The sequence below is a fragment of the Doryrhamphus excisus genome, linkage group LG2, assembly GCF_037039965.1.
Source record: "Doryrhamphus excisus strain RoL-2023G ecotype Guam linkage group LG2, RoL_Dexc_Guam_v1.1, whole genome shotgun sequence".
NCBI classification, from domain to species: Eukaryota; Metazoa; Chordata; class Actinopteri; order Syngnathiformes; family Syngnathidae; genus Doryrhamphus; species Doryrhamphus excisus.
Genome location: NC_136358.1, coordinates 5,691,691 through 5,719,256, shown reverse-complemented (window position 1 = coordinate 5,719,256; position 27,566 = coordinate 5,691,691). Strand labels below are relative to the sequence as shown.

The 27,566-nt window shown below is 43.4% G+C and overlaps 3 protein-coding genes across 4 annotated transcripts; 2 read left to right on the top strand and 1 right to left on the bottom strand.

The window, feature by feature from the left end:
- Positions 1–1,235: 1,235 nt before the first annotated feature.
- LOC131125776 (uncharacterized) lies at positions 1,236–5,344 on the bottom strand. Its single transcript, XM_058067636.2, has 7 exons — positions 5,143–5,344; positions 4,711–4,798; positions 4,525–4,614; positions 4,382–4,456; positions 3,414–3,484; positions 3,153–3,324; positions 1,236–1,948 (listed from the first exon to the last, which is right to left on the bottom strand). The coding sequence occupies exons 2-7, from the start codon at positions 4,771–4,773 to the stop codon at positions 1,763–1,765; spliced, it is 657 nt and encodes a 218-aa protein (XP_057923619.1). The 5' UTR covers positions 4,774–4,798; positions 5,143–5,344; the 3' UTR covers positions 1,236–1,762.
- LOC131125730 (FH1/FH2 domain-containing protein 1) lies at positions 5,295–10,723 on the top strand. Its single transcript, XM_058067553.2, has 10 exons — positions 5,295–5,355; positions 6,648–7,210; positions 7,277–7,417; positions 7,476–7,658; positions 7,719–7,838; positions 7,908–8,069; positions 8,140–8,393; positions 8,465–8,666; positions 8,748–8,856; positions 8,929–10,723. The coding sequence occupies exons 1-10, from the start codon at positions 5,295–5,297 to the stop codon at positions 8,955–8,957; spliced, it is 1,824 nt and encodes a 607-aa protein (XP_057923536.2). The 3' UTR covers positions 8,958–10,723.
- A 4,072-nt stretch (positions 10,724–14,795) lies between these two features.
- ndrg2 (NDRG family member 2) lies at positions 14,796–27,394 on the top strand. Of its 2 annotated transcripts, none has more exons than XM_058067559.2 (16): positions 14,796–14,966; positions 19,098–19,184; positions 20,279–20,320; positions 21,803–21,908; positions 22,338–22,458; positions 22,637–22,699; positions 22,765–22,825; positions 22,893–22,979; positions 23,105–23,161; positions 23,987–24,090; positions 24,329–24,367; positions 24,440–24,491; positions 25,383–25,430; positions 25,506–25,541; positions 25,620–25,671; positions 25,747–27,394. In XM_058067559.2, exons 2-16 carry the CDS (start codon positions 19,110–19,112, stop codon positions 25,908–25,910), a joined length of 1,107 nt encoding a protein of 368 aa, XP_057923542.1. In that variant the 5' UTR covers positions 14,796–14,966; positions 19,098–19,109; the 3' UTR covers positions 25,911–27,394. The 2 variants fall into 2 exon arrangements, with proteins under 2 accessions (XP_057923542.1, XP_057923541.1); XM_058067558.2 differs by having other exon boundaries at positions 20,276–20,320.
- Positions 27,395–27,566: the final 172 nt, after the last annotated feature.

The window sequence follows — 27,566 nt, the reverse complement described above, 5'->3', positions numbered from 1 at the left end:
ATGGTCGAGGGCGGAATTGAACCCTGGTCTCCTAGCTGTGAGGTCTGCGCGCTTACCACTCGACCGCTGATGAACGTCATTCATTCATTTTCTACCGCTTTTTCCTCACGAGGGTTGCAGGGGTGCTGGAGCCTATCCCAGCTGTCTTTGGGCGAGAGGCGGGGTACACCCTGGACTGGTCGCCAGCCAATCACAGGGCACATATAGACAAACAACCATTCACACTCACATTCATACCTATGGACAATTTGGAGTCGCCAATTAACCTAGCATGTTTTTGGAATGTGGGAGGAAACCGGAGTACCCGGAGAAAACCCACGCATGCACGGGGAGAACATGCAAACTCCACACAGAGATGGCCGAGGGTGGAATTGAACCCTGGCCTCCTAGCTGTGAGGTCTGAGCGCTAACCACTCGACCGCCGTGCTGCCCGCTGATGAACTTATTTAGTTTAATTTACTCCATTTTTTTTGTCTCACTCACAATTTCTTCTCTTTTCGTGTTGAAGCTGGACTTAGAACCTCCTTAAGATCCATGTAAATTCTGATTTGGATCTGGAGCGTCCAACCGAGTCAGAATCGTATAATGTTTATGAATGTGGGCCTCAGTTTGGACACCCCTGCTGTTAGAACCACCACTAAAAAAGTCACTTCTACATAAGAGGTGACATTTTGGTTCAAGACTAATGGTACCTTCACAGATATACCGCTTTAAACACGCCTACCTGCCCACCATGACTGCTGCTCTGAGTGCACACACACACACGCACACACATACACACACACACACACAGTCGGGCAATGAGTCAGGTTCTATGACTCAAACCTACGCACAAAAGTGAAGGCATTTAAAGAAGAAGCGAAGCTGCCAAGTTCATCACCCTGATGAAGTTGATGGGGTCGCTCCATGCGCTGAAATCTTTTCAAGGTCAACTTGAGAAGCATCGTGTTGACGACTGCTAGGCTGTTAACACCCTCACAGTCCCTGGAGGTCACGTGTCTCTGAACTTGAAAAGACTCTTGAGGTGACCGGTTGTTTAGTGCTGAGCTGTCTTAGAGGGTAGGGGGGGCTCTGATGGTGTCAGTGGTCTATAAATAGATGATTACTAGCCACTTTATTTTAGTATAAGATCACCAATTCTGCCTTTTATAAAGATGATAATTCTCAATTTAAAAATTTTGTTTGTTATTGTGCTATATGAATGAATAAACACCAACCAGTCTTTAGTCAAAATTTTCATTTTATTGAAGCACTATGGACCGTTGAAACACAAAACACATTAATCACACATTGGTCAGATAAGAGTTTAGCTTTAACCGACTGACTGATTGTCCAGCTGACTTGATTAGATCAGAAGGTACATAAAATACTAAGATACTGCAATCACATGTGGGAGCAAAAATGGAATCTCTCCTGCTATTGCTTTTTAAACTAGTCAGGTCACAGGCCCTGAAGGAGGTACAGTGTGTGGAGACAAGGACATGGGGAGGGAGGGGGCAGAGGGGGGGGGCGTTCTTCAGCGGCCAACTAGCACAGTAGGAACAGTGGATTTGCATAGTCGTCATTGTTGTGTCACGCCGACTTTCTGTGTGAGGCTATTTCGAAAAAGGAGGAGGAGGTGATGACATGATATTGACTTGAATGGCTTCTATAGAAGGGTCCAAACGGGGGTCACTTTTGACTGACTTCCTGACACTTAACAAAACAATGACAGGAATAACAAATGTGTTTGTGCTTGATTGTGGACTCTTGACTCTGTCTGTCAGGTTCTGATCCATGTGAGCAGAAAGGATGCAATGGCGGCAGCGAGGACGAGCAAGAAGAGAAGGACAAGCGGGGACGAGAGGGGCAGCGCCCATGGAGACACCAGAGGTTCTTGACCGGTTTTAGCCGCTTCCGCTTGCTTGTCCTGCTTGATGACGAGCGGCCTCACCTGCGAGATGCTCTCCTGCACGTACGCCAGGAAGAACTCATCATCAAAACATTCAGTATCACAGAAAAGTGAGTACAGCCAATCACATTTCAGTAACTATTTTCATTTTTATCTATATAATAAAACCTGAACTTCATATGTGTTTTGTATTGACAGCAATTTAGACAATAACAACTATGTGTTAACTCATTTTCAGTTCATAGTAAATACAGCTATACAAGCTGTACGCTGACTACTCTAAAGTATATACAAGTTTTGCTTTACAAGCCATACGGTTGCCCCACACCACATCGTACTTTTGCAGCTTCACTCTATCACAGTTTGATGTATTTTTGCCTAAATTAAGCATTTTCAAATCTAACATACATATGCAAGGCATTGAAAAAATGCATTGAAAGACATGATATGTATTATTCTACTCTGGTCACAAATAAGTGTCAGTAATGTTACTTTGTGATGTAAAAAAAATAAACAAAGAACTCTCCGAATGCTAGCATTGTTTGAGGCTCTGATTATTAGATTAGATTAGATTAGATTAGATTAGATTAGATTAGATTAGATTAGATTAGATTAGATTAGATTTCAATTTTCAACTTTATTGTTATTGCTCATGTCACTGGTACAGGGCAACAAAATGCAGTTAGCATCCAACCAGAAGTGCAATTTTAAGTTTTTTTTCTAAGTACCTTAGTAGTAAGTAAATGCAGAAAAATTGACAGATCTACAAACTATAACAGGCTTTGACTATAATACAGTGAGGATATGTACAGGGATATAAATGACTATAATATGGCTATTGTAGATTATACAGATTATAAACAGTATGGATGTGACAATATATAATAACTGTAATATGTACAGTATTGCAATGAAGTGACTAGAGTATGGCTATTGCAGATTATATAAATTATAAACAGTATGATATGTGAATGCAACAAGATATAACAGTAATATGTACAATTATGTCTACTATATTGGGTAAAACGAGTGTAAAGGTGACTACAGTGGTGTTATTTCATGTCTAAAGTGTCTAATAATGTTAAGAAGCGTATTTAACCCTGAAAATATTACATTTATAATTAAGTTTCATGGAAATTCACTCATCTGGTTCGGGTCTGGAACTAATATATAATATTAATATCATGACAGTATTCAAAATGCGAGTGGTTTACCCACTTTTGGGAGCTATAGTGTATATGTAACACATGATGTGCTCTACCTCCAGGATGGTGCGGCTCTGTGACCTATCTGGACTGAGCCGCAGGTTCCAGCGATGTGACCCGTGACTCCGACCTCCATCATCTTCACTCTCTGTGGTATCCTGCCGCGCCACACGCTGTCGTTTGCGTCGCCGTGAGCTGATTCGCTGCAGGGTGCCAGGTTCTTGGAGTCTTAAATGAGGTAAGATGTTATTTAGGAGGAGGTGGGGAAAAAAAAAGCTGGTGGACTCCGGTGAGAAGAAACAACTTAGTGGCGCCACCTGCAGTCTGTGTCCTCGATGTCGGCGTCTGCGTCACTTTCCCCCTGAGGGTCTGACAGCATACACTCCTCCTGCACAATATAAGTGAACTTTTGAATATCTTATATACTATAGCGTGCAATATACACAATATCATAAATGCTCCAAATAACACCTGTTGTATCAAAATTGGCACACTTATTGTTATTATATAAAGTGTACATGATGGCAGTAGCTACATTTGAAATATCACGATAGAACATATATACAGTAAAGTCTCGTTATATCAATATTGTCGGGAGTCGGAAAAAATACCGATCTAACCGGACTATCCATATATCCGATCCTGCGCCGAACTGCATTAAAAGTGGGCAATAATGCACTCGACATTGTTCTATAGTATAGAACAATGTCGAGCTAGCTATGTGGGGTGGGTTGAGCATGACCTGTGAACCAGGAAGTGCGGGAATCGGTGTGTGTGCTGCGCTCTGGTGGTGGAAGTGTGAAAAATAAAGTTGACTGGAAGCAGCCGTTCGCCGTGTTCTTTTTTGGTATTGAAATCCTTAAGCAAAGATTGATTTAAGCTGCTTTTGTATCGATATAAGCAGACCAAATTGGCTGGTGGGAGATGAAAAGGGCATCGTAGTAACCGGATTATCATAATAACCGGGTATCGTACTAACGGAACTAATTATATCATAAAAGACTAGAAATTTGCCGGGAAATGAAAATAGTATCGTAATAAGTAGTAATTCGTTATAACCGATATCGATATAACGAGACTTCACTGTAATCACTTTTTATGAATAACAGCCTTTATGAATAACAGTCTCCACTTAGCGTCTGCTTCCAAGGAACTCTTTGCAGTCTAGGTAAATAAGCAATATTATACAATATTTATGGTATTAAGTGCTTTGGCCTTTCATTCCAAATTAATGACTTTTCCAGTGACAAAAGATGTGTTTCCATGGCGACAAAAGCCACAGTACCTCTGTTCCGTATCCCTCGGAGTAGCGGGTCATCACAACTGGGTTTCTTCCACAGCGTTCACACTGCACCGCTTCCTGTGAACAGACAGAGATGTGACCTTGGATTATACCAGGAGTTGTACGCCGACCCGGTAAGTGCTCACCGATGAAGAAGTGTGTGCTTCGGAATAAAGTGGGCAGGGAGTGACCTGGCACATGCACGCCACATCTGGACCTCGGTGCCTCGACCCCACCTGAAAGCAAAAATGAAAAGCACTTTAAAATGTGCGCTTACAATGGAAGCTGGTGTGTGGAAGTGTGTTAGAGAGTGGATATTAAAGATGAACAACCTCACAGTCATTGTCGGATGTCTCTTCTGAGGAAAAGAGGCCGTGGGAGTTCCCCCGCAGCATGACCTCTGACCTGGCTCACATAGACCTAGAGGAGACATCATGCATTATTATGTACATTGTTGCAATATTGTTACACTTGAAATGTACAGTTTTAATGTGCTTATGTTGAGTCATTTAGAATATAAACAAACTTGGTGTTAATGACGTAGTCACGCCAGTCACATCTGGCCAGGAGTGCCGCACTCACATTACATAACAGGCAACTTTTCGCATCAGGACCAGACGGGAAATGATGCTACTATCGCTACAAAACAGCCTTCTAACACACAAAAAACACAACATCTCTTGACCTACAGGTAAACCGAAAACACAATAAGGAGTCATTCGACGCGATGCTGGGTTTAAAAAAAAGACATTTGATCATCTTACCTGAACCACATGACGACGGCGTAAACCGCCTAAAATGTAAACGGAGTCTGGTGTTGGCAGGCTAGCCAGGTCCTGTGTGTCATGGTAAGCACGCGCTGCTCCCCGATGTTTGACATTGTAGCAAATCCTTCGTGACGTCATGCGACATACGAATGATTGACAGCTCGCGCGCTCAGCGGGACACCGCCATCGCTTCTGCCAAACAGAGCGGAAGTGCGTAGGAGAGCGGAGTTCCGCTTGACGTTTTCAAAATAAAAGGCAAACATGGTTATTTTATATACACATAAGTAGAAATACTGTGCTGTAAGTCAAAAAGCTAAAATTGTAGTTATTATATAACCAATGTATGATTGTTCGCAAAATTGATGCATCATTTTCCACTATTCAGGGATACATAACAGAGTGATACATGGAGGCTATTCTATTTAAGAGGCGGTATAACACCCTAGAAAACCAGTCTGACCTGGACTGCCAGTGACTGACAGGTGACTAGTCAGGCCACCTTTCAATCACAGGACACATACAGACAACCTGCATGTTTTTGGGGATGTGGGAGGAAGCCGGAGTATCCTGACAAAACTCTATAGAGTAATTTACACTAATTTTAATGTAAATTACTGTGAACATGTCCAAAGCACTGTTGAAAGCGCCATTGCGGTACAATTTACAGTCATATTCACAGTAATATAATGTGAATATCATTCACATTAACACATTGCATAATCACAGTAATGGACTGCTTGTAATACAGTAACTATTGTTAAAGTGCAGTAAAATATTGTAATTCGATTCACAGCAAATTACTTATTATTTATGGACTGATTTTTACTGTGAAAGTGTGTGTAATTTACAGTACTCTAATGTGAAAACATTTATAGTAAATTACTACAATAGTCCAGAATAGAATCACACTACTTTATTAATACAGTACTATACTGTGGAAATCCCAAAGATTCGTTATAGTGTACAGTGATGCAGACATACGTACTAACCACTATTTCATCATGCTGCCTACCACAAAATTCACCAAATCTGTGTATAGTTTGTTTGGTTAAATAGGTCAAGCACCACATTTTGTCCTAAATGTCCCTGGAGCCACCAAAAATGATAAAGAGTGATTAAGGGAGGCTGCATGACGGAGGGAGGGAACCTCATTATGGCTGCAAGTCGACCGTGAACGAGTTGACCTCAGAACATAGTCGTAATGTGTGTTTTTTGCTAAGCTGGATATTCAGGTTTTTAGCTTCTTGGGCTTCATGTGTTCTGATTTTGTCAACATGAACTCATCTGCAGATGTGCGGATGTCCAGGAATGTGATGCAAGGTTGAATTTAAAAAAAAAAAAAACTTATGGGAGGCAAACAGATGCAAATCAGATAGTGGAGATTTGTATATACAAGCAACAATATAAACAGGAGATGAAGGGCTGATAAGAAAATTAAGGGAAAGGGCGCAACTCAAATATATATCAAGACGAACGGCGTCTCTCTCTCTCTCTCTGAGAAGGAGCTAAAAGGCTGCAAAATCATTACGGCAATGTTGAAGATTTGAGGACTAAGAAAGAAACAGAAGACCTGACCGAGGTTCATGAAGGGTGCATCCAGACTGAAGAACATGTTAAAGTGACCATGAAAGAGTCAGACCAAACCAAGGACAGTCCTCCAAAGTGGGATTGGTCCCTCACGCCTACCACCCTACCACACCTCTGCCTTAACACTTTAGACTTCTCGGACCTCTGGGATGAAGAAGAACTGGACAGCACCGAAGAAGAAGAAACCAACTCGACAGATGAAAGGTTTTGTGGTGTCTTAGCACCTCCACCACCTCCTCCTCCTCTTGATGCCAAACTCTTCTTGGCTTCCCCAAAGGGTGCTGCCAATAAATGTGCCACCCTGAAGCTTCACTGGAGGGCCCTGCAGAGTTTGACCCCGCTTCCTAGGAGGACTCGTTTTGGGACTCAAACCATTTGGGCCGGGCTGGAGTCAGTCCAGTTGGATACGCAGTGGCTGGAGTTACTCTTTGAATGCAAAAGCAAGAGCACCTGCTTGAGCGTCGCTTGTGGACAGCGGGTAAGAGACGTCAGGGCTGGTCCACCATCATGAAGTGATGTCTCGTGGTCTTGTCTTTTAACACAGAAACAAGCGACAGTGTCAGTGCTGGGGATGAAGAGGAGTAACAACATTACCATCACGCTGAGCCGCCTGCCACCCCCACATCTCCTCCCTCCTGCTATATACAGCATGGACAGCAGTGTGCTGGACCGAGAGGATATTCAGGTACAGTTCTGGCCATGAGCACTTAATGTTTTACTCAAGTTTTTGTTGTGCACTGCAGCGGCTTCAAACTCTCATCCCAACCGAGGAAGAACTCTGTCTGATCAAGGAGGCTAAAACACAAAACCCAAACTGTCCTCTAGCCCCAGCCGAGCTCTGCCTTCAAGCTTTAGGGGAGATCCCTCATCTGATCTCCAGGCTTCAGTTGTGGGCTTTCGTGTTGGATTATGACTCTTTGGAGCAAGTGAGTGATGAAAACTCCTTGAATCATTACCCTCCGCTCACAGTTTTCACCTCTTGTTAGGAGATCGCTGAACCACTCTTCCATCTGAAGCTGGCCATGGAGCAGCTGGTAGCTAGCGAGACCTTCAGACACATTCTAGCAACGGTGTTAGCCATTGGTAACTTCCTCAACGGATGTAAGGTGAGAAGGGAGAGAAACCCTTCATGCGGTCCATTCTGTGCGAGTCATACATCGACTTCTGCGCCTCAGGCTCGTGGTTTTGAGTTGAGTTACCTGGGCAAGCTCTCCCAGGTGAGGGACACACATTCCCGCCAGCCTCTGCTGCATCATGTCTGCGTGCTCCTGCTGCAACTCTACCCACAGTCTTCGGATCTGTACTCGGACCTGACAGCGGTTAGCAAAGCTGGCAAGGTGGTGCGCAATTGTTTGTGTTTTTGAAGATTCACTAAATGTTAAGTAAATCCTTCACCGTGTTTCACAGTGGGACTACTCCCTGGTTCAAGCCAACCTAAACCACCTCGGGGACCTATGCAAGGCATCATGGGAACAGGTGAAGATGCTGGATAAAGCGAAGAAATGCAACCCAACAAAGGGGGAGAAGAAGCGACTATTAAGAGGAGGTGGTGATAGCTTGGGACCGGACAGTGTGCTCTGTCACAGGCTTCCACATATCCTGAGAGAGATTGATGACAGGATGAAGGTTCTGAGAGCAGTCCACAGAAGGGTTGTCAACAGGTGGGTCACTGTAGTGGTAGTTCGAGCTACTGCATGGATGATTGCCTATTAACCAGAACCAATATTTCCAGGTTTCACTCATTCCTCTTGTTCCTGGGCTACTCCAAAACAATGGCACGAGAAACCAGAGCTGAGGACTTCTGTAAAACCATAAGCAACTTTTCTCTCGAGTTCCGGGCTGCTCGGCAAGCCATTCTGCATCAGAGAGAGTGTGCAGCTGCAAGTCCAGGTCCAAACGCTTCTGCAAGAAGAGGAAAACCGCCTCAAACACATGTACAGTAAATGAAGCACACTGGTGGGTGAATAAAAACAAAGAAACTTACTGGTCTTACTGGTTCTGTGTTATTTCATCAGGAAAGTGAGCAACACTGCAGGCTTGAGGCGGTGCTGAGAACACCTGAATCCACCTCCAGGCTGGATGTGACGCTGCCTCGACACCGCAGGAGGATGCTAAATGTCAAAGGTGAGGCAAGGTGCTCCATTATCTTTTTCAGATTTTTAAAATGCTCAACTAAACAATTTGTTTACTTGTTAGGTCCACTCTCAACTAAATTGAAGCGGTGACCATGGTGATGGAAAACTATTGAGGACAACAAAATACACTCTTCCAAAAGAGCTAACTTTACATAAAAACTTGAGGGAATTGAAAAACATATCTTACTTGAAAGAAAATTGTCAAATTCTTTTCATGGTTGTTTTCGTCACGTTAAACATTTGAGCATATTCAAAACAAACAATAGCTAGCTATCTTATTAAAACGACATGTATTAAAATTAATTCGTCTTCCGGGTTCCTGAGTTATGCGACAGACTAGCAAATGTCTCATAATCATAATTGACCAATGGGTCAACGGTATTTAGTTTAGTTGATTTGATTAGCCAATCAGAGGAATTTACATAGAAGGTGGGCGTAACTTATCTGCTTCTCGCTTCCGTATTGACGCCTTTTGGAGTGTTGGAGTGTGTCACATTGTTAACCTTGCCATTATTTACTCATTTTTCATGTTCACGTCATGGTTCGTGTGTTTGGAGCATTCCAACGTAAGATTTATTCCATTTTGTTTTTTTGTGTCACTTGTAAAACGTGACTATTTTGTCTTAAGATAAGATATGCCTTTATTCGTCCCTCAGTGGGGAAATTTGCAATGTTGTCTTGTAATATTTACCCAGGCTGACTTTTTTTAGTTTGTTGTTAATGTAGATAAATCTACATGTAGATATTTGAACATCTCCTTTGCTTTATATAAAATATGGTTTGGTGCGAACAAAACACGAATAAACAATCGAACATCGACTTGAGTTCATTGACGTAAAGTGCAAAAGTGTCTCTCCGAGCCAGCAGGTGGCAGTGCGACACCTGGTTAATTTATCTTCCATAAAGTCGAAATTTAAAACCCCTCAATAAAACTTTAACATGTGACAGAATCAACAAATTAATCATTCAGTTATAGGTTTGTTGCCCCTAATGCTAAAATATTAATTTTAAAACTGTTAGCATGAATTAGAACTGACTCAGTAACCTAAATTCCCACTTCAAAACTCTTGCATTAAGTCTTTTCAGGTGTAATGGCCTTGTGTTCTAATGTTTTTGTGCACTTTCATAATGATTGTTAATATGGCACACACACTAAAATCTTATTGTTGTGTACTGCATATGGTAAAGTGTCACATTTGTTTTATTTTTTTTAGATAAAACTTGATATGTTTTGGAGAGGTTTCTGTGTGTCTGCCCTGCGACTTGCCCCGGAGCTGGTGTGCATTTAAATGAGCAGGCTTCCATGAGCTCAGTGGGCCAAAATGAGAGGGAGAAAAATGCATGAGAGCAGGAGGAGGAGGAGGAGGAGGAGGAAAGGCACACTTCAGGTCACCATTGCAGGAGGGGGGAGTTTTTTTTTTCCCTCCCTTCATTTTTCCCTCGTGCCACAACTTCCTCCTCACCCTCCCTGTTTGGTGATAGTAGAATAAACAGATAATAATAGCAATAAATAGGCAGTCCAATGTGTCCACAGTTATTCCATATAGTGATACATTGCAATACCTTAATCCAGTGTGGGTCAAGATATGATAGTGATAGTTTTGTTTCTTTTGCTAAACAAAGTTAAACTTCATTTAATTACTGAAAGTTTGCTAACTTGTGTTTAACATGTTCCAATGCACTGATGAGGTTCATGGCACTGACCCCTTTGGAGGGTTGCTGTATTTCAGAAAATAAATAAAGAATCTGATTCTGCCTTTTCTTTCTAGAAGGACGGCAGCGACAAGCATGTTTCAGCTCCATGAGGCTTTGGTGAGGTGGAGTACTGCAGCATGATATTTCAGTGTAATTTATTGTCTGCTTAGCAGAAATAATTATGTCACACTTATATTAAAGACATTATGCGGGCTGTAGAGAGTTATGGTGTATAACTCTCATCCAACTACATCTGAGTGCAGCTCACTCTTTAAAGTCGAGAGGAATGACTCAGTGATTTTTTTTATTTGGGCAAATATATGAAACATTACAGTGCATTTCTTACATCAATCAAAATATAACTTTGCATTATTTACATTTGTATTTAACTATCTGATCACAAGCTCAAAAGGAGTAGGCTGAAGCAAAAGCTTATAAATGCCTACCCCTTTTTGCAAGATATAATCATGTTCATGCCACTGTCTTGTTTTCCCCTGTTGTTATTAACATTGTAATATTATTATTGTTATCATTATCATTATTTTTATAATCCTTATAATTATTACCATTATTATTGTTATTATTATCACCATTATTATAATCATCATTAATATTACCATTTTCATCATTATAGTTGTAACAATTTTTGGATTTTTAAAAAATTATTTAATTTTAAATTCATTTTTAATTAATTTTAAAATTTTTACTTAACAAAATATTAAGTTAATGTAGTTACATGTACCCCACTGAGGGGACGTACAGCAGGCAATACACAATTTACTTATATATTTACTGGTATTATTATACATATGTGTAAAGTATATTTTTTTTATTTTAATGTTAGTATTCTTCCCACCCTCGGCCATCTCTGTGTGGAGTTTGCATGTTCTCCACGTGCATGTGTGGGTTTTCTCCGGTTACTCCGGTTTCCTCCCACATTCCAAAAACATGCTAGGTTAATTGGTGACTCCAAATTGTCCATAGGCGTGAATGTGAGTGTGAATGGTTGTTTGTCTATATGTACCCTGTGATTGGCTGGCGACCAGTCCAGGATGTACCCCGCCTCTTGCCCGAAGACAGCTGGGATAGGCTCCAGCACCCCCGCGACCCTCGTGAGGATAAGCGGTAGAAAATGAATGAATGAATGTCAGTATTCTTGAAAATGCAAATACAGACCAATGCAGGATTTGTACATAGAAAACAACTTTAATTTTCTCCTCATCATAAAATTCTGTAATAGCCTAGTATAGGTTAATAAAAAAAATAAATGCGGGGCTTCAAATGGAGGTCACGGACCCACGGACCAGTCCTTGAATGCCACTGTTACTTGTTGTCTATTATGTGTTACTGTTGTTTATCTTTGTGCATGTTGTTATTATACAAGAATGCAATGATCAGCACTAAAATCTGTGAAGCTTCCCTCCATATGGCGCCACTGCATGAATATTCATGAGCCAAGCTTTCATCTTTTGGAAATGAGGTTATTGGCAATTGTAAATGATTCACAAGGCGGGGAGGGTGTTACAGAATCAAGAAGACAGATGTGACGTCACGTCCACTTTAAGTAGGTCAGCCACCGAGTTGTGATGTCACATCACAGTCGACCAATCACACGCACCTCCCCTCTCCCCCCCCACCACCACCGCCACAGAAAAATCAACAGTAACACCTCCCCCCGACATTCCCCCCTCCTCACTTTTTTTCTGCAGCTGTCCCTGCTGCTATAAACAGTCTCATGGACAGTAACAGTAGACTTCCATCATCCACGGGGAGAGTCTGTAACTTTCACATTTTCCTCTTCCTGCTACTACAAACACGACTTAAGACCCCCCCTCCCAATGCCCTTCTTCGTCAAAGACGCTTTGCTTGCTGAGGCGGCGCTAATGAAGACGTGTGTGACGTACCCTCAAAGTGGAGCTATTTCTGATGTTCTTTAAGGTTGCAGCATCAAACCAAAACCCACTGGGCCTTCATGGGGATTTAAGTGTCGCCTGCATTGTGTGTGAATGTGTGGAGGTGGGGGGCCTGAGGGGGGGTTTAAAAAAAAAAAAAGAGTGGTAAGTGGTGCATCCTGCAAAGCTCCAATTGCTCTTAAGAATACTGCCCTCTGTTGTTGATAATTGCAAATGGGGCAATTTCTGTCTAATTAGCACTCTGAGCCAGCCCGTAGGCCCAATCTGGTCCACTATTAACATCAGACAGACAGCTTATTTCTAATTACAGCACAGTGTTCCAGATCTTTGATGAGCTCTTTTGCATTTGATCCTTTTCTCTTATCTTTTAATTTTTGTGAAGGGATATATCTGCAGCTGGAGCCAAGGTGGAGGAGAGTGGCGCTCAACAACGCCTGATAAAGCAAATGTCAGCGTGGAGCACCGGTGGATGGTCAGGGGGCTGATGAGTGAGGTTATTTTAGGGAATGAACAATCTACCGACACCTTTTGGGAAATAATGTTGATGAATATTTTTCAAAAATGGATGGATGTCTGTGTGTTTACAAGGTCATAAGGTCACCAAGGGGCCATCAGGACCCGCAGACTTCCTAGCGCAGCAGGAGTTCACTATAGTAGAGGAAGCAGACACCGAAACACAACAAAAAGTAAGCATCGCAGTTTGGTTTCCTCGACGACACATGCTAAGGAAGTTAGCATTTCTGTGATGTTTTGCAACTAGGCTTTGTTGTTTCTATCAGCACACATTCACAGCACATTGTGTCCTGTGTTTAATGACATGACGACGATCACATCTCATCACGTTAAAAGCACTGCGCCGCTTGGAACTCGATTAGAATGCACAGCCGTCGTTGTTGTCGTCCGGCGAGCCTAAAGAGCTTCACTTTTTGTGTGGTGTTGCCCTGAGAGGCAATATTTGTGAGTCACTGCGTACGTGCACACGACTCCCCAGCACACAATGCATTCCTCGGCCTTGCCGTTCCGCTGGCAACGCAACACAGCGAAGTCTCCTGCTGGCCCAAAGGAGTGTTTACACAAGAGGCTGCGTGACTGAGCTCATGGGGTGAAGGCCCACCCAGAAATACACAATGTTGTGCGACACTGCGACTCACTCTGGTTGTGAGCTGTGTTGTGTCACACACTAGTTGAGGGTGTGTTATATCACCACCCGAAGGCCCGTTAATCTGCCCAAGCTGGACAGCTGGCGGCCCTGGTTGAGCAGTGTCCCAACACAGACTTACAAGCATGTAGCAGTTGTTGTGTACACATCGTGGCATGCTCATGTTTTTTTTTTTTTTTAACTCACCTCACATACATTATTCAGAGATCTCAATGTACTTTTACTAATCCTGGTGCAGCATGCAGCAATATATCAGTAAAATAAAATGAAATAAAGTTAAATTAACGATGTAAATAGGATAACATGCAAATGCTCCTGTGCAATACTAAGATTAAGATATGCCTTTATTCGTCCCTCAGTGGGGAAATTTGCATTGCACAGCAGCAAGAGTACAGAGTCAGTTAAGCAGTACAAAATACACAATATAGAAATATAAACAACCCAAGTATTAACAAAAATCAACAGTTTTTCCCCAGTTTTTACTATGTGTATATTTTGGATATCTTGGGTCTTTTTTACTCTACTTTTATATACTATTTTTTTTTATTTTATTTTTTTAACTTGACTACTGCACTGAAAGGAGAAGCTCTCCAATCTCGTTGTACATCTTGTATAATGACAATAAATTCCATTCCATGCCATTCCATTCCAACATTTTGTCACTTTTGTCAGATATGTCATATAACAAAATGGTGAATATGAATATAATAATATTATTATCTTGCCAAAGTTAGTGATGTGTGGTCCAGATGTGTCTGTGCGCATGCAATGCGCGTGTTTACCTTCTGAGGGGAGGGGAGGGGGGGTTGGGGAATCGTGCGCATGCAGCCCAGCAGCAGTAGCATACTGTATAAGCAAGACTGGGTTGTACCACTTGTGAAGCTGAAAAGGGGGTGATTAGAAAGTGGGACTAGGGGGGAGGTGGGGGAGGGTTCCAATAAACGTGCACACGCTTCTCTGGCTGGCTTGCACGCGCTTCACACTCGCGAGCACGTCACGCCTCGCGCATTACGCTCTCATCCGTGCTAATTTAAACCACTGTTGGTTCATGTGAGGAGAATGAAATGATAAACACCCCCCTCCTGCAACAATCCTAAACATGTCCCCCCCTTTGATTGACGGCTCCGTTCTCTAGCCTCCCCCCCTCCCTCCCGTCCCCGTGCAGAACGAGCCCTGCTCCCTGCTTGCTGGAGAAGAGACAAACACGAGCGGAAGACCACAGTGGAACGTAGGACAAGGGACGAGGTACCGTTCAGCAGCGTGGACTTGTGGACATACTTGTGAGGACATCTTCCAACCTTTTGGTGCAGCAAGAGGTGAGAAGACCCGGAGGTGCGTGATGGCATTCATTTGATTCATCTTCTAAAAGCTGTAGAAAGAGGAGATGTTTACATGTGGTGCAGCTTGACTCCCTCCCTCTTTTTTTTTTTTTTGTAAATAATATATGTCACCGTGACCCCCGTCGCCCCCCCCTTTCCTCATGTGACCCCCTTTGTCCAGCTAGCAAAACAAGTGTGCAAAGTGTCCGCCATGATAAATCACTGCATGTGTATTGATGTGCACATCTTTTTGCACCCTCTTCCCAGCAATATAGGCCACTATTGACATTCTCCTCTTGCATGAACTCGAACCACTGAAGTGACCCCCCCGGCCCCCACTGCGCATGCTCTAGTTTAGCATCCTTTGTATGATTTAAATTGAGCTTACTGTTTTTTTTTCCTCAAGAAATTAACACATAAATTCCCTCATTTATGTTTTTTCCAGAGGTGGGGGTGGGTGGGTGCTGTTTTGGATATGACAGGGAGTTGCGGTGGGGAGGTGGTGGTGGTGGGGGGCACACAATGTCCCTCAATGTCAAATGGGGGTGTGTCTCAATGCTTTCAGAGCTGGCTCTAGGAAAGAAGAAATTTGAAGGATCACGTGCACACTCTTTCTCACATACATACACACACACACACACACACACACACAGGCATTCTTGAGTCATGCCGCATTTGGAGACACACACACACACACACACACACAATGATCACGTATTCACCAGGTAGTGCTAACAGCTAACAAGGCAACAGCAATGCATACCCACCTCCCCCTTCCCTAAAAAAAAAAAAAACTACTTTTGCATACTGTATTTGACCTTCGACTGACCTATGTTGTCGGGGAACTTACAGAGTGGACAGAAGGGGATGTGGGTTGTTTTTACATTCATACTGTAGAGCAGGACTAGTCCATGAAATTGTTTTGGGGGGACTTCTCCCTTCACTATTATTCCTATCAAAATGGACGTTGTAGTCATAAATACAGTCATAATTAGGGACTACTGCAAAATTAGTCAAAGATCTTATATTTGACAGGAGCACTCTGCTGTTTTGAAATTTTATTCATTCATATGTATTATTGTCTCTATACATATCTTCCCGGTGTTCCCGAGGGCCACAAGGTGAACCCCGTGTACCACCAGTGGTACTCATACCACATGTTCAGAGTCACTGCTGTAGAGCAACGGAACCAGTGACAGATGAGGGCTTTTTAGTGCCATATTTGTTCCATGTATTGACGTTCTCATGCACTTCCGAGGCCATCATCAACCCTTCCTGGACTAATATTAACATTCACTCCTGCGCTGTTTGCTCACACGTCAGGACACGCTCGACTGGGTTGTCGGTCTTTAACCCTTTCTCTCTTGACATTGGAGTTCCTGTTTTTTATGCGTGTGTGGGAGTCCGGCTAGTGGAAACCCGTCTGGACTCGGACCGTCATCCATTGGGGTTTTGACTTGTGGTGTGTTGGCGTGTGGCGCTGCCAGAGCCACAACTGGGTCAGCGAGTACGGATGTGTTGTTGTGTAGGTGTGCAGGCTTACATCAGTTGGTGTATGCGAGCACGTCCACCCAGTGCAAAAAGGAGGCGCTTCCCCTCCTGGCTGAAGTCCAGATGCTGCCGGGCCACAATGGTGCTCTGTTCTCACTAGTCCAAAGAAGCTACAGTATTAATAGTCCACTCTCCACATCATCTTTTTTAACCAGGAGTGACCCCCAATGTGATCCTGGCCCGCTTTACATAAGGTGGGTCAATAGAAGCGGCGTTGCGGCAAGAGTCCGGAAATAAACACGTTGGCATCCTGCTGGCGAGTACAAATCCATTCGCACCGCGCTTGCCGTTTATAGATTCCCCGCGATGGTGTCACACGTCGCTTAGCAACAGAGGTCGGCGCCATGATGCAGATGGATACGGAACATCACGGGACCGCTATCTGTTTTCCATGCTGGTGGTGGTGGGACAAAGACGGGCACCTCCTCCTCCTTTGCGCCACTTTTTTAATTCCCTTTCAGTCGACTGGAACCTTCACTCAGGATGTTCCGGCTCTTTTTTCAAAGCGTTCCACATGTCCGAGTAAGATCATCACCCTTGGAGGAGTGTAGGAGGGGTCACAGTCATTGTTGATGAAGGCGGCTTTTTATTCGCCGCTTTTATTCCCTGTGAGTGTGTTCGAGAGAGTTGAGGTGTGCCCATCCAGAACTGTGGGAAGCGGCACAGGCAGGTCTTGGGTGCATCACCATGGCAATGATCAGGTGTGACAGTGGCTTGCATCAGGACCAATGAGTGTTTGTGTTCAACCCCGTAAAAATGTTTGGTCACTTCCTTTTTTGGTGGTAGGTGGTAGTAGAGAATCTGTAGCATAGATTGCTAGCTTATACATGATGAAATTAAACAAATGGATAAATGAAAAAGCACGGGAGTATATATGTACGTAATAATAATATATGATCAATACATATGAAATAATCACACAAATACACACGTATTTTTTAAAGACTCATTTGTATCAATTGGGGCTGCACGGTGCTCGAGTGGTAAGCGTGCAGGCCACACAGCATCTTTGTGTGGAGTTTGCATGTTCTCCCCATGCATGCATGGGTTTTCTCCAGGTACCACATTCCAAAAACATGCATGCTAGGTTAATTGACAGATTTTTAAACAAATTAATCATGATTAATCACAATTAGCAACTACGTCTGAATTTTTACTTTAATGTATCTACAATTTTTACTGCATTTAATGACTAGTAAGAAAAATGACATATGTTTGTATGTGGCTGCAAGGTGAACGAGTGGTTAGTGCACAGGCCACACAGCTAGGAGACCTGAGTTCGATTCCACCCTCGGGCATCTCTGTGCGGAGTTTGCATGTTCTCCCCATGCATGCATGGGTTTTCTCCAGGTACCACATTCCAAAAACATACATGCTAGGTTAATTGACAGATTTTTAAACAAATTAATCATGATTAATCACAATTAGCAACTACGTCTGAATTTTTACTTTAATGTATCTACAATTTTTATTGCATTTAATGACTGGTAAGAAAAATGACATATGTTTGTATGTGGCTGCAAGGTGGACGAGTGGTTAGTGCACAGGCCACACAGCTAGGAGACCTGAGTTCGATTCCACCCTCGGGCATCTCTGTGCGGAGTTTGCATGTTCTCCGGGTACTCGGGTTTCCTCCCACATTCCAAAAACATGCTAGGTTAATTGACACCTCCAAATTGTCCATAGGTATGAATGTGAGTGTGAATGGTTGTTTGTCCATATGTGCCCTGTGATTGGCTGGCCACCAGTCCAGGGTGTACCCCACCTCTCTCCCAAAAACAGCTGGGATAGGCTCCAGCACCCACTCGACCCTTGTGAGGACAAGCGGTATAGAAAATGAATGACAGAATGATGTAAATTATACATTTTTATACAAGTATGATGAAATATTATTGTATTATTATCATTTTTTTATTATCAAAAAAGGAAGTGGAAAGGAAAGGATGCCAAATCTGATATAGTTATGATATAGTAAAGTGAAAACTAAAAACAAAAAAAAAACAAAGAGCGAGGTACACTTGTCATGAGGAAGATCTTTGTGTTTTTGCAGTTCTGACCTCTGACCTTTATTGCTCTTACTGGGTGGATGAGAATACGAGATGGAGGGAAGGATGGAGGGGGGCGGGGTGGATGTTAGGCCGATTAAAACGTGACAGGATGTGAGAGGGAGCAGATTAGATGAGGAGCGGAGTTAATGTGACGCCTGTATCAGTGCCGCTTAGCGCACAATGTGGTCATGTGACCCGCCGTCTTATCTGTCTGGCTGAACGTCTTCAGACATTCTCTTGTGGTCCATGAGCACAATAGAATGTTTAATTATATGTGCTGGATGCAATCTCCACTTCCTGTATGTAGCATTTTTGCATGTGAGTTTGCATGCAATGTCAGCGGTGGCCATATTGGTCAGGCTGTGTCACGACAATGACGTCCATCCACTTTTTCTCCCATAATCCTTTTCTGCTGGCACCAATCGCTAATTAACTTTCATGAGGTCCCACTGGAACCTGACTGTGTGTGTGTGTGTGCGTGCTTATGTGTGTGCGAGAGTGATTGGGGGCGGATTTTGACATTTTGTTTTCTTCTGTCTGGCCAGGACCGCGACGCCATGACGACGGAGATGCAAGAGATTGCCATCACAGAGGACAAGCCACTGCTCACGGGTCAGGCCGATTCCAGCAAGGTCTGGAGGATGACACACACATGTGCACGCGCACACACACACACATACATATGTGTACACCACACACTAGTTTGCATACATCCCGTTTTTTGAATTTGAATAAGCCTGGCTCTGTCCGCCATCACCCTAATTCGCTGTGTGTGTGTGTGTGTGTGTGTGTGTGTGTGTGTGTGTGAAGTGCACAAACGGTCTGCACGTCATGCTTGTGCACGACTGCAGCGCTGGCTGACTGGGTTGACGTCAAAGCCCCAGGGTGCTGGTGGAAAAGGGAGGATGGGGTCCCTGTTTTGCTGCTGATGTTGCCTTACAGTTGCAGCACAGAGCAAGATTAATGGCTGACCCCTGGTGGGCAAACCTTGTAGTACAACCCCTAAATGACTTGTTTACTTGTTTTGTCACCTGTTCCTGTGTGTGTGTGTCTCAACTGGTCTTCATGGTTACCAGCAGGACGCTGAACTGGCAGCAAAGATACTCCTGATTGAACTATGCTAGTCTAAACACTATCAGAAACACTGACCTATTTTTCTGGCTGCACTGCTTCCATTACGTCTATATGTATGTTCGATTTTTTCGGGAAAATCAGATTTCCGCTTTTATGTGTCGTCATGTCAATGTAATCTCAGTGCCTTTGTGAGTTTGTGAGTTTGTTTTCCAAAGAGAAGTAATATTTGTTTGATGTGTGGGTGACAGGCAGTGTAGTGAGTTATAAGCATCGATTATTTGATAGTCGGCGAACATCTCGACTTGGGATGGGAATAGCAATAATGCCTTGATTCGTGGAAAGTGTCAAAGATCCTCTATATGACATTATTTTTCAGGACATACTGCTGTTTGCCTTTTGTAAGAACTTTTGTAAGTCAAGATTTTACTGTATGATCTTTCATTCTCCATCTTTCAGACTCCATTCACAGGCCCGCATCTGAATAACACTGCAAAATGTTTCTAAAACTGTTTACACCAAGTACTATCTCAGAAATATTTGACAAGAAGTATATTTTTCTACCACTGCTCACCATCACGGTAAAAATAAAATACTTTTCTTGTTTTGTCTCCTGCTCCTGTGTTCTTCAACTGGTCTTCATGGTTACCAGCAGGATGCTGAGCTGGCGGCGAGGATACTCCTGGACCAGGGACAGGTGAGAATGATCACAGCATGTCATTTGTTGACAGGTTTTAAGACCAGTGTTGGATTTTAAGGAGGCTCTAAATAGAGCTTCAAAATGCAATAAGAAGAACTGAGACTGAGACAAAAAATGTTTGATTAAGCAATTTATTGCAAACAATCAATAAAGGCTGAATATCAGCTCATCAAAGGTTTTTGGCAAAAATATGGATTCAATGTCATTTTCTGTCAGGTACTTACACTGTCATGATCGGTTGATGACAGAAGCTTTCTCTTTGAATGGGTTGTCGAGCTGCAGAAGCAAGCCACCGCGCGCCATATAGCTGTTGAGATTAGATGCAGTAAAAAAAGTAAAAAAGTGGTATACCCCCCAACAATGCCACCAGTCCTGAGCCAGAGGATCCAATTGGCTGTCCATCAAGACGGGGCTATTCTTGGCCCAAATAAAGATTGTTAGTGGTGCCGAGTGAGGTCCAATACGTAACTATCAGATGGCATCAGAGAGAGAAGGGTTTTAATAACAAAAACGTCTCCTTCAATGACACAAAATTGCTTGTTTTGATTTTGCACAAGAGTACCAAACATGGGACATTGAAAGGTGGAAGAAACTGTTATTCTCTGATAGAACCTTGACTGGGCGGCACGGTGGTCTAGTGGTTAGTGCACAGACCTCACAGCTAGGAGACCAGAGTTCAATTCCACCCTCCGCCATCTCTGTGTGGAGCTTGCATGTTGTCCCTGTGCATGTGTGGGTTTTCTCCGGGTACTCCGGAGGTGGTTCCTCCCACATTCCAAAATTGGCGACTTTTGCCCGAAGACAGCTGGGATAGGCTCCAGCACCCCGCGACCCTCGTGAGGAAAAAATGGTAGAAAATGAATGAATGAGAACCTTGACTGTCCATGACATGACATGAGATCCCACTTGGGATGTCTTCCACATGGTACAGTGGAGGGGGTGCCATCATGATTTGGGGTGCTTTCTCCTTCAATGGAACAATGGAGCTTCAGGTTGTGCAGGGGTGTCAAACGGCAGCTGACAATGTAGAGATGTTGCAGGGGGTATGCTCCATGACTGAAGGCCCTCGTCTGTGTGGTAAAGACTGGATAATAAGAACTTGAATAACATCACTCTTTTGGACCATCCTGTGTGTTCCTGTGATCTCCATCCAATTGAGAACATTTGGGAATGGATAGGAAGGGAAGCTGACAAAAATGAGAACCAGTTTCTGTCTTCACCACCTGTAGCAACTAGCCTCCAGGAAACACAAATCTTTGAGGTGATTAACAAGAATGGTGCAACTGCTCCTCACTGAGCCCTCGTTCTATTTTAGGTGGTTGTCCATTTTTTTGAGCTATGATGAACAGCCTATTTCCGTTTAATGCTGCTCTCACTGTCTCACTCCTATTTCTTCCTTTTGCAGTTTGAACCTCTTAAAAATTGTGTTTTTATGAGTGCATTCTAAAAAAATATTGTAAATATTCTGAATGTTTGCAGGAACATAGCATTGAGACCCCACATGGCGTCCTGCATGTGACACTGCACGGCACACGGAACAGCCGCCGCCCCGCCATCCTCACCTTCCACGATGTGGGACTGGACAGTGCGTGACTTCTTCCTATTTTCTATTTTTGTTACATTTTGGGGGCGGCACGGCGCCCGTGTGGTTAGCGCACAGACCTCACAGCTAGGAGAGCAGGGTTCAATTCCACCCTCTGCATGTTCTCCCCGTGCATGTGTGGGTTTTCTCCGGTTTCCTCCCACATTCCAAAAACATGCTAGGTTAATTGGCGACTCCAAATTGTCCATAGGTATGAATGTGAGTGTGAATGGTTGTTTGTCTATATGTGCCCTGTGATTGGCTGGCGACCAGTCCAGGGTGTACCCCGCCTCTCACCCGAAGACAGCTGGGATAGGCTCCAGCACCCTCCGCGACGCTCGTGAGGAAAAGCGGTAGAGAATGAATGAATGAATGTTACATTTTGGTTTGTTTTTGGTCATGTTCACCCCTCTGTCTGTATGTTGCTGACAGACAAGAGCTGCTTCCTGCCGTTGTTCAAGTTTGAGGAGATGCAGGAGATTGTTAAGAATTTCACACTGATCCACATCGACGCGCCAGGCCAAGAGGACGGGGCTGCCGTTTACCCAGTGGGGTGAGCTTTCCATTCATCCCGTGTCCTCCTGTAACCTTTAATCCTCTTCGGAAGTTTCTTATCACTGCATCGTCTCTCTTTAACTTTGCGATTCCATTTTAAATCCCTGAAGATAACAACGCTAAGCTAATCGCTCATTTTCCTTTTGAGACTCCATCACCTCTCACTTCTACCGCAGGTACCAGTACCCCTCCATGGAGACGATCGCTGAGATGATCCCTGCTGTCCTGCAGTTCTTTAAGTAAGTCGACAAAGAAACATGCTAACTATGCGGGTGCTTTAACACGGACCTTGTGTCTCTTGTAGCTTCCGTACCGTGATCGGAGTGGGTGTGGGCGCCGGGGCGTACATCCTGTCCAAGTTCACAGTGAGTGTTAACAAATAGGGATCTTTTTAAGAAGCATTGTGGACCTTTTATGAGTGTCTCTCTGCAGCTTGCTAACCCGGATTCAGTGGAGGGTCTGGTTTTGGTCAACATCGACACAAACTCCCGAGGGTGGATGGACTGGGCAGCTCAGAAGGTAACTGCATTATAGCGTGCATGGAAACGCTCTCATCGATTGTTTTGTAGATAATGAAATGATGAAGCACCTCATTGATTTCTCTCTCTCTCTCTCTCTCTCTCTCTCTCTCTCTCTCTCCACAGCTCAGCTCTGTGACGTCCTCCCTCACTGAGCAGATCCTGTCCCACCTTTTCAGCCAGGTATATTTTAACTGTCCGTCTCGGTACCTGCCATTTTTGATGATTTTGATAGATTTTTCAAGGCACACAGAACGATGTGTCCTAAGGCTATATAGAACTGGTACATATATACCAAAAGAAAGATTAGACTCTCATCTTTTATCAGAAAAAAAAGTTTGTACCTTTTTCTGTTCTTTAGTAATCGGAAGTAGAACATAAGTAAGTTTCAGCAAAATATCATTTCTCAACAAAAAAAAGGGAGAAAAAAAGGATACATTTCAAGTATAACTTTAACTTTGACACCAATTTAGCCATATTTATTTTGCCAAAATGTCTAAGCACCGCATGGTGAACGAGTGGTTAGCGCGCAGGCTAGACAGCTAGGAGACCCAGGTTCGATTCCCCGCTCCGGCATCTCTGTGTGGAGTTTGCATGTTCTCCCTATGCATCCTCCCACATTCCAAAAACATGCTAGGTTAATTGGCCACTCCAAATTGTCCATAGGTATGAATGTGAGTGTGAATGGTTGTTTGTCTATATGTGCCCTGTGATTAGCTGGCAACCAGTTCAGGGTGTACCCCGCCTCTTGCCTGAAGACAGCTGGGATGGAAATGGATGGAAATGTGTAAACATCACAAAAAATGGTTGTTCCGGATCATAGATTTCAATGGGAGACATGCATGCTGACCTCTTATAAAATGCACTTCTGCCACCTTTTGGCTTAAAACAGCATCAAACATGATCTCTTCATCATAACCTCTCACACAAAAAAACCCCCATAAATATGTCTTTTGGAGCGAATGAGTTAAAAACAGGCAGTGAAATCCAAGCTTTGGTCGCCCACAGGAGGAGCTCTCGTCCAACACAGACCTGGTGCAGTCTCATCGAGAGCGCATCTCTAAAGCTCCCCACCTGCTCAACATCGAGCTCTTCTGGAAGACCTACAACAGGTAAATACATGACAACACAGCAAGTGTGGTTTTTCTATATTGCCAATATTAACTGGACAAGGTGATACAGAGATGATACACACAGTGCAAGTACAAGCTGTCACGTACAACCTGTGGTTGTTTACCGTCCCAGAATGTCTTTCTATGTCTTCCGTAACTATGCTCTGATCTGATTCCAAGGAACGTGTGTTGTGATTACCATTACATGGTACTGACATTGTCTTCTTTGTCCCTGTAGCCGTCGAGATCTGACCCTCGACCGCAGCTGCACCTTCAAGTAAGCATCCATCTTCATTTGCGTATTTTGTATTATATTCTTGTTGATGAAATCTTGACTGTCTTCTGTCAGGTGTCCCGTCATGTTGGTGGTGGGCGACCAAGCTCCATACGAGGACGCCGCTGTAAGTGCGATGAGCATCAAGCTATCCAAAGCTTTCATTACAGCGGGGGGAATTTATTTACCAAAACCGCCAACAGGGCATTCATTTAATTTGGAAGACGTTGATAATTAGAGATTTGTAAGGTGAGGTCTCATTTTATATCGTGTCTGCATGTGCCTAAATCCGCACGGAAGTGGTACTCACCATGTACGGAGACCCAAATTTTGCCCACGTAGACAGCACACACATTTACGGTGGGTTGGGACCCCCTGCTTAACACAGATTTGGGAATATTTGAGAGAAATAGGCTTTAAATCTTTGAATCCAGCTCATGAAAAATGGGAGAAAATAAAAAAAACATAATTCATGCTGTTTTGTGGTTGAATATGACCTATTATTAGTAAAAAAAAGTCACATATTTCTTTCCTACATTATCATATTATGTGTATATGAACTAATATAAGGCATTCAGATGATGCAAGACGCTATGAATGACATGTAGTAATCCACACTGATCACCAGGTGTCAGTAATGTAATGTAACTGTAATGTTTGGGAGCTTTTATTGCAGGTTTGAATGATGTCACAACAGGAACAATGATCACAATGAAACACAGGCTGCTGTTACGGCCACCAAATTAAAACTCAGCCCAGAAACCCCAAAGCCACTCAGCTCTATTAGCGTAAAGTGAGTGTAAAGGTGTAAAGGTGTAAAAGACTATAGGGGTGTTATTTCATATCTAGAGGGCTCTAATCATGTTAAAAAAACATCACAAACAGGATTTAAATGCTCTCACTGCCAACCAGGAGGTTGTCAAAACCACATTGGAAATTAAAGACAGGTATTTATGGGAGAATTTGGGGTATCTTTTTGCTGGTCTTTTATTGTTGTCTTTCCCTCTGTCACCACTAGGTGGAGTGCAACAGCAAACTAGACCCCACCACCACCTCCTTCCTGAAGGTGCTTTTCTTTCTGTCTTTTGTTTATTGTTTTGCATCCTTGTTTCTCATTTTTCACCCCCCAATGTTTCCTCAGATGGCGGACGCCGGTGGTCTCCCCCAGCTCACTCAGGTAAACAAAAGGAATGATTAAAGCTGCCAACAAGGGGTTCAAGTGACAAACTTGAAGGGGATGTTTTTGTATTTGCAGCCTGCAAAACTGACTGAGGCATTCAAGTACTTTATCCAGGGAATGGGCTACAGTAAGTGACCATGGTCAGGCTAGTCCTTTTTCAAGTCGCAACCTGAGACCGAATGTCCCACTTGTGTGCCCACAGTGGCTTCGTCATGCATGACCCGCCTGTCACGCTCGCGCACCACTTCCCTGTCCTCCTCATACTCCATGGACGGATCCCGCTCACGCTCCCGCACGCTGTCGCAGGGCTCGCAGGGGGGCCAGATGCCACCCAGCCCCTCCCAGACCATGGAGGTGTCATGCTGAAGAGGAGGAGGTTAGAGGATGGGGGAGAACGCCAAGAGAAAGGTGCCAGTCGAGACGAATGGGTTCCCATGTTTGTCACTACAATTCCCATCATTCCCCGGTGGAGCTGAATATAGGAGGTGGGGGGCGGAGGGAGGAGGGCGTGTCACAATGAAGTCCAAATGCTTGCATCCTCACTGTCCTGATTTACAGGAAAGCTTTAGAAAAAACAGAAAAGATTGATGTAACATAGAGGGAGATGGGCTAAACATGGTGCCCCCCTCCGCTCTGTTATTGGCCCTTTAATTTAGCCAGGTCGCTAGAGGCCATTAACTAATAATAGTAATAATCCTAAAAAAAAACAGTGTTATTGTTGAAGCTGATGACTGATGTGTTGTTTTTCTTAACAAAAAAAAAATACTATAGCAGAGTTAAACAATGTGCTAGTTTCTATTTTCAACTCATGTTTGTGTTTGTAACCTGTGCCGCTAAGGAGCTCCCCCTTGTGGTGGCCAGGTTGTAATGTCTTCCAGCCGTCGTTCGCTGTTTTTGTGCCCTCATCCGAGGAAGTTTTTTTGGCGGAAAGCTCCTTTCCTCTGACTTTTTTTTTCATTTTAATGTGGCGTGGCGATGGAAAATGCTTGGGTTTTGCTTCGGCTAGCGAGAGTGCTTCCAGTCTCCACAACAGCGACCTCGCTGAGTAGCATGCTGGCGCGTTGAAGTGAAGGGATCACTGTGTTTAATCTTCTGGGTTTTTTAAACTCTCTTAACCTCAAGATACCTCCTAACGAAAAAAAATAAAAAAAAAACCCAGCCAGCATACTTGAGTTTATGTGCGCTCGAAAGAACTTCACACAGCCGCGACGTGAGCAAGTAGGGAAGTGCGTACAAGTGCGTCTAGAAAATGTTCTGTATTGTAACAACCAGCAATGAGACGCTTTTAAAATGTGAACGATAATCAAACAGAGCTAAAGCTGCACCTTTTAAATTGTTTTTAATTGTTAAATTGAACAATAATTCTCCTAAAGCTAACCACTGCCATTAGCCACATGAGCTGCCACTGGATCTTTTTAAAGAAACATTGAATCTAATCTAATCTGACCACTTTTTTGTGCACACTTTGTGCACAGAATGTGTAAAATCTTCAACCTGTGAGCCAAATTGAAGACTTAAGTGATTGCCAAAACTGCTAATGATTAATGGAAAGAAAAGGAGCGGTGATTGTGTGTGTGTGTGTGCGGATTCATAGAGAGGGAAGTCTGACTGGAGATGTCCGACCTTGTCTATTTTTCTCCCCCTTTCTTCTTTCTGTGTCTCATCTTCTTTCTGTGTCAGTTCCCTCCAAAATACTCACATTAGTCTATCGTGTGATAGTTCACGTAACTTTTTTTTTTAGCATTAGGGAGAGTCATGTTATAAACATTGAGACAAAAAAAATCCAATTTACTTGTGTGACAAAAAAAAATGTAACACATTATAAGATATGAATAAAAACCTATGATGAATATCTTGTGTTTTTGCTGCTTTTATGCATTCTCATAAAGGAAATTATACAACATGACGTCCAAACTGCATTGAAACTAGCTAGCAGGGTTACCAATTTACACAAACACAACAAGTACTTAGTATATAATAGCAAGCTACATATTGTTACCCCGAATGTACAGTATGTCGTAG